The sequence below is a fragment of the Coregonus lavaretus genome (genome assembly GCF_964263955.1).
Source record: "Coregonus lavaretus genome assembly, chromosome: 3".
Taxonomy (NCBI): domain Eukaryota; kingdom Metazoa; phylum Chordata; class Actinopteri; order Salmoniformes; family Salmonidae; genus Coregonus; species Coregonus lavaretus.
This window is the reverse complement of record NC_139990.1, coordinates 6,016,003-6,026,002: the sequence shown is the minus strand read 5'-3', so window position 1 is coordinate 6,026,002 and position 10,000 is coordinate 6,016,003. Positions and strand designations below refer to the sequence as shown.

The window sequence follows — 10,000 nt, the reverse complement described above, 5'->3', positions numbered from 1 at the left end:
ATTTCAGAAGCTGGCTCAAAACTCCCTTCGTGCTTGTACACCTGTTTATAATGGCAGAGGGGGAAATGTAAAACTTCATATTTAATCATTATTACATGTGTAAAGTTGCCCGTCAACATTATAGCAGCCAACTCAGACTGGCACACAATACTGACATGAAGAATAGAGTTTTATTAAAACCTTTTTTTATGTTTTCATTTTCCTACAGTCATACTCATTGGATTTAGGACATTTCACTCAGCTGAGAAGTAGCCTACTTGAATTAAGATAGTCATATATTGATAGGCTGTTCTGTCAATTGGTTTTGTCATCCAGTAAAGCCCAGTGTTGTAAATTGAAACTTGTATAGTTCTCCTCTAAATGATTGCACTACAAGTGCTGTAAAATGTGTCAAGTACAAACTACTGTCTGTCTGTCTGTCTGTCTGTCTCACTCCTCTCTCTCTCTCCCCCCTTTGTCTCTCTCTCTCTCTCCCCCTTTGTCTCTCTCTCTCTCCCTCTCTCTCTCCCCTTTGTCTCTCTCTCTTTCTCTCTCTCTCTCTCTTTCTCTCTATCTCTCTCTCTCCCCTTTGTCTCGCTCTCTCTCTCTCTCGCTCTCTCTCTCTCTCTCTCTCTCTCTCTCTCCCCTTTGTCTCTCTCTCTCTCCCTCTCTCTCTCCCCTTTCTCTCTCTCTCTCTCTCTCTCTCTCTCTCTCTTCTCTCTCTCTCTCTCTCTCTCTCTCTCTCTCTCTCTCTCTCTCCCTCTCTATCTATCTCCCCTTTGTCTCTCTCTCTCTCTCTCTCTCTCCAAGTTCAATTACTTGCATTGTCAAAGTATAAATATAACAAAAATGGTGGGACCAACAGCAATAATAACGGTAGTAGTGGAAATGGGATTACCATTAACAGCAACTACAACAACAATATTAATGAGAATAACAATACTTTAAAGCAATAGTAGTAGACCAGTCTCAACATGACTGAGAAGACACATGGCATGGTATGAAAGCCAAAACAAAACATGAAATATTATTGACATTACACTGCACATTTTGGCTTTTCACCCAATAAATATTTTATAGTTTCAAATTCTTTGTACTGAATTATAATTTTGGGAAAGAAAGATTCTCTTAGGTCTGAGTATTTGTCACAGTGTAATAGGAAATGCAGTTCTGTCTCTTCCTCTCCCCGGGGGCAGAGTGAGCACAGCCTGTCCTCTCTGGGCAGCCAGGTTTGCCTGTGATGACCGGTCTCTATACCCAGACTGTGCTCACTGAGTCTGTACCTAGTCATTGTTTTCCTCAGTTTTCTATCAGTCACATTGGTCAGATAGTCTGCCACCATGTACTGTCTGTTTAGAGCCAAATAGCATTGAAGTTTACTTTGATTTTTTGTGGTGTCTTTCCAATAGGTGATATATTTTTCTTTTTGCTTTGTGATGATTTGGTTGGGCCAGATTTTCTGAGTGCTGTCCTGAGGCTTTATGAGGTTGGTTTGGGTTAGTGAACTGAGACTCAGAACCAGCTGGCTGAGGGGACTCTTCTCTTGTTTCATCTCTTGACATAGTAGAGCTGTGTGATGGAATGTTTTGGGGTCACTTGTTTTTAGATGGTTGTAAACTTTGATGACTCTTTTTTTCTATTCGAATAAGAGGGGGTATTGGCTCAATTCTGCTCTACATGCGTTATTTTGAGTTTTTCTTTGCACTTGCAATACAGTCTTGCAAACCTCTGCATGCATTATTTAGATTGGATGTTTGTCCCATTTGGTAAATTCATTATTAGAGAGCGGACCCCATACTTCGCTGCCATATAGAGCAATTGGTTCTATAACTGATTGGAAAATGTTGAGCCAGATTCTAATTGGAATTTCAATTTTAATATTCCTTTTAATGGCATTGAATGCTCTTCTTGCTTTGTCTCTCAGCTCATTCACAGCCATGTGAAAGCTACCTGTGTTGCTGATATTTAGTCCTAGATACAGTTGAAGTCGGAAGTTTACATACACCTTAGCCAAATACATTTAAACTCAGAATGTGAAATGTCAGAATAATAGTAGAGAGAATGATTTATTTCAGCTTTAATTTCTTTCATCACATTCCCAGTTGGTCAGAAGTTTACATACACTCAATTAGTATTTGGTAGCATTGCCTTTAAATTGTTTAACTTGGGTCAAACGTTTCGGGTAGCCTTCCACAAGCTTCCCACAATAAGTTGGGTGAATTTTGGCCCATTCCTCCTGACAGAGCGGGTGTAACTGAGTCAGGTTTGTAGGCCTCCTTGCTCGCACATGCTTTTTCAGTTCTGCCCACAAATGTTCTATAGGATTGAGGTCAGGGCTTTGTGATGGCCACTCCAATACCTTGACTTTGTTGTCCTTAAGCCATTTTGCCACAACTTTGGAAGTATGCTTGTGGTCATTGTCCATTTGGAAGACCCATTTGCGACCAAGCTTTAACTTCCTGACTGTCTTGAGATGTTGCTTCAATATATCCACATAATTTTCCTTCCTCATGATGCCATCTATTTTGTTAAGTGCACCAGTCCCTCCTGCAGCAAAGTACCCCCACAGCATGATGCTGCCACCCCCGTGCTTCACGGTTGGGATGGTGTTCTTTGGCTTGCAAGCATCCCCCTTTTTCCTCCAAACATAACGATGGTAATTATGGCCAAACAGTTCTATTTTTGTTTCATCAGACCAGAGGACATTTCTCCAAAAAGTATGATCTTTGTCCCAATGTGCAGTTGCAAACCGTAGTCTGGCTTTTTTACGGCGGTTTTGGAGCAGTGGCTCCTTCCTTGCTGAGCGGCCTTTCAGATTATGTGGATATAGGACTCGTTTTACTGTGGATATAGATACTTTTGTACCTGTTTCCTCCAGCATCTTCACAAGGTCCTTTGCTGTTGTTCTGGGATTGATTTGCACTTTTCGCACCAAAGTACATTCATCTCTAGGAGACAGAACGCATCTCCTTCCTGAGCGGTATGACGGCTGCGTGGTCCCATGGTGTTTATACTTGCGTACTATTGTTTGTACAGATGAACGTGGTACCTTCAGGCGTTTGGAAATTGATTTTCCCATGATGTCAAGCAAAGAGGCACTGAGTTTGAAGGTAGGCCTTGAAATACATCCACAGGTACACCTCCAATTGACTCAAATTTGTCAATTAGCCTATCAGAAGCTTCTAAAGCCATGACATCATCTTCTGGAATTTTCCAAGCTGTTTAAAGGCACAGTCAACATAGTGTATGTAAACTTCTGACCCACTGGAATTGTGATACAGTGAATTATAAGTGAAATAATCTGTCTGTAAACAATTGTTGGAAAAATGACTTGTGTCATGCCCAAAGTAGATGTCCTAACCGACTTGCCAAAACTATAGTTTGTTAACAAGACATTTATGGAGTGGTTGAAAAACGAGTTTTAATGACTCCAACCTAAGTGTATGTAAACTTCCGACTTCAACTGTACGTGTCGTTTTTGGTGTGTTCTAATAGAACTGTGTCCAAATATAATTTATATTTGTCATCCTGATTTCCTGACCTTTTTTGGAATATCATTATATTCGTTTTTTTTTATTAACGGTCAGAGCCCAGGTCTGACAGAAACTGTGCAGATGATCTAGATGCTGCTGTAACCCCTCCTTTTGTTTTTAGTGTACATTGATTTAATAACATCATATGTTTTCCATCCAATACCACTTTCTATTAGTTTATCAAAAATACCTTAGTGCCAAATTGAATCAAATGCTTTCTTGAAGTCTACAAAACACAAGTAGATTTTGTCTTTGTTTTGGTTTACTTGTTTGTCAATTAGAGTGTGGAGGGTGTAAATGTGGTCTGTTGTACGATAATTAAAAAAAAATCCAATCTGGCTTTTGCTTAGGACAATGTGTTCATCAAGGAAATGATGTAGTCTGCTATTTATGATACTGCAGAGAATTTTCCCCAAGTTGATGTTAACACAAATTCCTCTGTAATTATTTTGGTCAAATTTGTCTCCATTTTTATAGATTGGTGTGATCAATCCTTGGTTCCAAACATCGGGGACAATACCTGCAGTTAGGATAATGTTGAAGAGTTTGAGTATAGCCAATTTGAATTTGTGGTCTGTATATTTGATAATTTCATTTAAAATACCATCAGCACCACAGGCCTTTTTGGGTTGGAGAGTGCAAAGTTTTTCCAATAATTCTTGTTCTGTAATTGGGGTATGCACAGGATTCTGATAGTCTTTGACTGCTGATTCAAAGATTTGTAATTTAACTTGTATATCTTGTTGTTCTGGGCTCTTTGTTATATTGCTGTAGAGGTTTGCAAAGTGATTTCTCCACATATCCCCATTTTGGATAGCCAATTCCTCATGATGAGGTTTGTTTAATTTATTCCAATCCTCCCAGAAGTGGTTTGATTCTATGGATTCCTCAATTACATCCAGCTGATTTCTAATGTGCTGTTCCTTTTTTGTTCTTAGGGTGTGTTTGTATTGCTTCAGTGTTTCCCCATATTGAAGACGTATATTTTTGTTGTCTGGGTCTCTGTGTTTTTGATTAGATATATTTCTCAATGACTTTCTTCATTATCAAACCATTTTTCATTATCTATTATTTTTGGTTTGCTCTTATATTTCGTTAGATTAGCCAAGGAGGCTAATTTGTCAAATATAAAGTTTATGTTCCAAATGGCCAGATTTACACCTTCATTGCTGTAGGAGAATGTTAAGGCTAAAAGGTTGTCCAGGAGAGATTGTATTTTTTGGCTACTAATTGCTTTTTGGTAGATTTCTGTACTGTTTGCACTCCATCTATAGGTCTGTTTAGTACCATGTAATATATTGGGCTGTGATGCTTCATGGTTGGGTTCTGCTATTCTCAGATACACTGTGATTTTACTGTGGTCTGAGAGAGGTGTTAGTGGGCAGACTGTGAAGGCTCTGAGAGACTCTGGGTTGAGGTCGGTGATGAAGTAGTCTACAGTACTGCTGCCAAGGGATGAGCTGTAGGTGTACCTACCAAAAGAGTCCCCTCTTAGCCTACCATTGACTATGTACAGACCCAGTGTTCGACAGAGCTTCAGGAGCTGTACTCCATTTTTGTTTTTCACTTTGTCATAGTTGTTTCTGGGCGGGTATGTGGGGAGGGAAAGGTTGTTGCTTCCCGGTAGGTGTTTTTCCCCATGACTGTTAATAGTGTCTAGTTCTTCTGCTGTTCTAGCATTCAGGTCTCCACAGACCAGTACGTTGCCTTGGGCCTGAAGGTGACTAATCTCCCCCTCTAGAATGGAGAAACTCTCTTCATTGAAGTAGGGTAACTCTGAGGGGGGAATGAATGTGGCACAGAGGAAGACATTTTTATCTGTTAAGATAGCCTCCTTGTTGATTTTTAACCAGATAAAGAATTCTCCTGTTTTGATCAATTCGATTGAATTAGTTAGTTCAGATTTATACCATATTAGCATTCCCCCTGAGTCTCTGCCCTGTGTGATTCCTTTTAATTTGGTGGATGGTGCGATTATTTCCCTATAACCTAGTGGACAGCCAGTGGAAACATCACCTCTGCACCATGTTTCCTGTAGTACTACAATATCAACATCATTCATTTCTTTAAGGAAGTCTGGGTTTCTGCTCCTTAGCCCAAAAGCAGAGGACTTCAATCCTTGTAAATTCCAACAATTAACGTAAACTCTTATTATGCAAATGTGATTTGTTTATAATTTAAGATAGCGTTTGTGTCATGCCACTTGGGTGGATTTAGTGTGAGGATGGGGGAGTTATTGTGCTCATCTTACCATGACCCTCGGCCTATCACGTGTGAGCATAATAGACCCTCGGCCTATCACGTGTGAGCATAGTAGACCCTCGGCCTATCACATGTGAGCAAAGTAGACCCTCGGCCTATCACGTGTGAGCATAGTAGACCCTCGGCCTATCACATGTGAGCATAGTAGACCCTCGGCCTATCACATGTGAGCATAGTAGACTCAGCATTTGTTAAGTGTCACTCATTTCGTTGGTGGGGGCTGGGCCAGTTGCTCCTCTCACAGCCTGTGCGTAGCTCTGCCTGCCGGGCTGTGGCTCCTCCAGGTGTGGGTCTGCGGTGGGGTGGAGGGGGGTGGTAGGCCTCGTCTGGGTGGGTCTGAAGCTGGGCTGGGGTGGTCTGTGCTGCGCTGGCTGTGGTGGGCATTGAGGTTGGTGGTGCTGTGGTCGTGGCTGGGGGGTCCAGGGTGCTGGTCCGGGGTGTTGTCTCGTGATCTCGGGGTGGTGGAGATAGCTCCGCTGTTCCTGGGTGGAGAGGTCGGGCTGCGGTTTAAAGCGACATCCTTGAGAGTCTTGGTAAGGATGGGGACTGTCTCCCTGTACAGGTGAACATGGTCATAGAGACAGTCCAGATCAAGGGTGGGATGGTGGGCCAGGTGTACATTGGGTCGCAGGGCACAGTCCCGGGAGAGGCTGGCGTTTATTCTTTGGATTGTGTCAGGGTAGAAGTCCTTCCTCTGTAGAAGGGTTGACACCACGATCCTTGAGTTGGGGAAGATTGCTGAGGCCTTCTTAATCACTCCCCGTAGTGAAGTCGCCACCCTCTACTGCTGAGCACGCAGGTCGTTGCTTCCGGTGTGTATGATTATGTGGCTTGGCGACCCAAGCTGGGCTTTATCAAGCAGCGCCATGGCACTCTGCGTTGTTGGGCACCACACGATCTCAGCCAGTGTTTCTTCTGGACTGGAGGGGGTAGAGTGGGGGCTGGTGAGTGTTGGAGCTGGGGTGTGGCTGGTCTGTGTCGGTGCCGCTGTCAGTGGGAGGATGTTCTGTAGGCTGGGGGGAGGCATGCAGCCGGCAGGGCTGGGGAGGCCTAGCTGATTGAGGTGGGCTCCTCTGCTGTGTGAGGGCAGGTCATAGAGTGGTGATCTAGCTGCTCCTGCAGCCTGTCCTCTGTTCTCTTTCTCTCCTGCAGCTCCTCTCTTAGTGTGGTCAGCTGCTTATTACTGCTCTGCCTGTCTTTTTGGAGCTCTCTCACCTCCTTTGTTAGATCAGCCAGCTCTCTCTTGAGTCCGTCTCTCTCTTGCTGAACTTCTTTCAGCTGTGTTGCAAGGCTGCTGTCCTGCTCTGTCCGCACCTTGGTTAGGAGCTCCTATAAGGTGTGGATGTCTGTTTGCTGTTTGCTCACACTCTCCCTGAGCAGGACCACCTCCCCCTCCAGTTTGGTGAACTGATCCCTCATGGCAGCCATGGTGGTGAGGAGGGCCTGAGCCTGCTCTGCACTGAGGGGGTCGCTCTCCTCCTGGGGCGTGTCCTCCACTATGGTGGGAAGAGAGGTGCTGGATGTGCCTTTTTGGGTGGGGATAGTGGGGGTGAGGGTGGTGCTGGTGGAGTTTGTCTTGTGGGAGGGCATGTCACTGGTGGTGTCCTTCTCTCTCTCTGCTCTCTCCGTAATGGTCTGAAAGTCTGTTTCAAACAGCCTAAGGTTACCTTGCACCATGACAGTCCCAGTCTTGTAGAGGTTGATTGTTATCATGGTGCTGTCAGGGTCATCTGTCTCTTTGACTTTCAGCTTCCACCCATTACAGATTCCCTCTTTCTTTACGGATGGGTAGTGAGAGCAGACTGCTGAGCGCCATGCATTTGGCTGGTCAGTGAGAAAGATGAGATTACTCACATCACCGTTTTTGTAGAGGTCTGCGAAAAGGGTTTCTGGCCTCCCCTTTAGTAGTTTTTGTTTAAAAGCTTTCCTCGTTGTGTCATTTTTTGCCTCTGGAGGGTAGATAATGGACTCAGCGCTGAGGGGGAGTGGGGACATGGTGCCTGTGGGCTCTGGGGGGTAGAGAATGGACTCAGTGCTGAGGGGGAGTGGAGACATGGTGCCTGTGGCCTCTGGAGGGTAGAGAATGGACTCAGTGCTGAGGGGGAGTGGGGACATGGTGCCTGTGGGCTCTGGGGGGTAGAGAATGGACTCAGTGCTGAGGGGGAGTGGGGACATGGTGCCTGTGGGCTCTGGAGGGTAGAGAATGGACTCAGTGCTGAGGGGGAGTGGGGACATGGTGCCTGTGGGCTCTGGAGGGTAGAGAATGGACTCAGCGCTGAGGGGGAGTGGGGACATGGTGCCTGTGGGCTCTGGAGGGTAGAGAATGGACTCAGTGCTGAGGGGGAGTGGGGACATGGTGCCTGTGGGCTCTGCTACTACTGCTGCTGCTGCTCTGTTCTGCTGCACTGTTGCCACAGCAAACCAGTTTTGTTTGTCTGCCGCTGTTGCTAGCTAGCTCTAATTTAGCAAAAAGAGTGAAAAATATTCACACACGAAAACAGAAGATATGTTTAAAGTTAGAGTCCGTGCTTCTTTTTGATTTACTCACTCAGTTTGGTCGTTTGATGTAGTTGTATTAACTCCCCTTGCTAGGTTTGTTCTAGCACAATTTTTCTGGCTGGCTTTTTAGCCTGCTGGCTCGATTTTTGTGGTGTAGCTAGCTAGCGAGAGTCAAAACTTCTTAATTTGAGGCGCAAAGTTATTTTTAAAAATATTATGATTGAATAGAGTTGTTGTTCATCACTTCTTGTCTTGAATTCTTTTTAGATTCGAGTGTTTATCTCATTCTAAAAACAAAAAAAACAGAAATAAATCAGGAGCTCACATTGAGCATGACTCTCTCTCTCTCTCTCTCTCTCTCCCTCTCCGTCTCCCTTTCTCTCCATCAGGTTGATCTCCTTCCAGGAATTTGTGGCCTTTGAGTCGGTGCTGTGTGCTCCAGATGCTCTCTACATGGTCGCCTTCCTGCTGTTCGACAAGACGGGCAAAGGAGCAGCCACCTACGGTACATACCCTTCCCTCTCTGATTTGATTGACAGCTCTATTTCCAAACCCCAGGTTTGATTTATGGCATATGCAGGTGACCGCTGAAGTACAAAACAATGTGGACACTTATAGCTAGGAGAAAAAAAATGTATGCATTTACTAACTGTAAGTCGCTCTGGATAAGAGCGTCTGCTAAATGACTAAAATGTAAATGTAAATATTAATATTGAAGTGAAGGAAGAATTCTTAAAGCCATTCTCAAGTACACTATAAGATATTTTATTTACTGAAAGTACATTTCATTGGACATTTTGTATTTATTTTTTATTTTGGAAGAGGTAAAAAGACATCAGTTTTACTCTCTTTAAATGACCCCCCCAAAAATATTGTCACATATAACCATCAGAATCAATGACAGTAACCTTAGGCCCTATGAAGGTGGCAGTGTAAGCACCCCTATGGAGATGACAGATATTGGTTTTGGAGGGGTGGAGGGGGAGAAGACATGTCTGTCTGTCGGAGAGGAGGGGAGTGTGTTTGTGATTGGCACCATTACCCAGAAGGCTCCAAGCCCAGAGGTGAGAAGAGGAGACATTTGTACGTGATTCACATTTCCCTAATTGATTTAAACAACCCTAATTTTGCCTTCTGTAGGTGTGCCACATTAGCACATTAGGACTGATTTGAAATGCGGCGCACATATCTTGGGCACAAACAGAGAGAAAGTAAATTATATTCTAATTGTTGGTAGTCGGCAGGGAGTAAGATCATTGTGGTTGATTATGTATGCACATATGTAAATGTTCATATTTAAAAGGAGCAATTAGACTATTTATCAGTGATGTGGTGTATCTGGTTCGGTAATTAAAAGGTCTGTTGTTTTTCTGCCTTCTGAAAGGTTCATGAATATAGCCTACCCGAACGCTACCGTGGCTACGCTAGGAGACGCAACAAGAAGTGGAAAATTGCATGAAAAACATTACACATGCCCATACACTGCTGTCTATCACTCACATTCGGCTATCATTTCACCGAAAGCAAATAACTTGTGACTGAGATTATGGTCTTGTCAAAGTTGCTTTATTATGATCCATTACATAATTTAACATTTTCTCTTTCTTTGCTTTTTCATTAGATTAAATGGCCTTCTCCATGTCAACCAAAATAACAAGTCGCTCCTTTATAACGTATTAAAAGCATGAATTGCTGCGGCTTAGCTGCATTAAAAACAGTTTGTTTTT

At 43.7% G+C, this 10,000-nt stretch overlaps 1 protein-coding gene across 1 annotated transcript in view; it reads left to right on the top strand.

Moving 5' to 3' along the window:
* Positions 1-10,000, top strand: part of slc25a13 (solute carrier family 25 member 13) — a gene marked incomplete at both ends in the record, with an annotated part of 93,631 nt that overhangs the window by 15,908 nt on the left and 67,723 nt on the right. Inside the window, one exon of the mRNA XM_084158346.1 lies at positions 8,663-8,778. Coding sequence (XP_084014472.1) covers positions 8,663-8,778 — 116 coding nt within the window. The remainder of the gene's footprint in view (positions 1-8,662; positions 8,779-10,000) is intronic.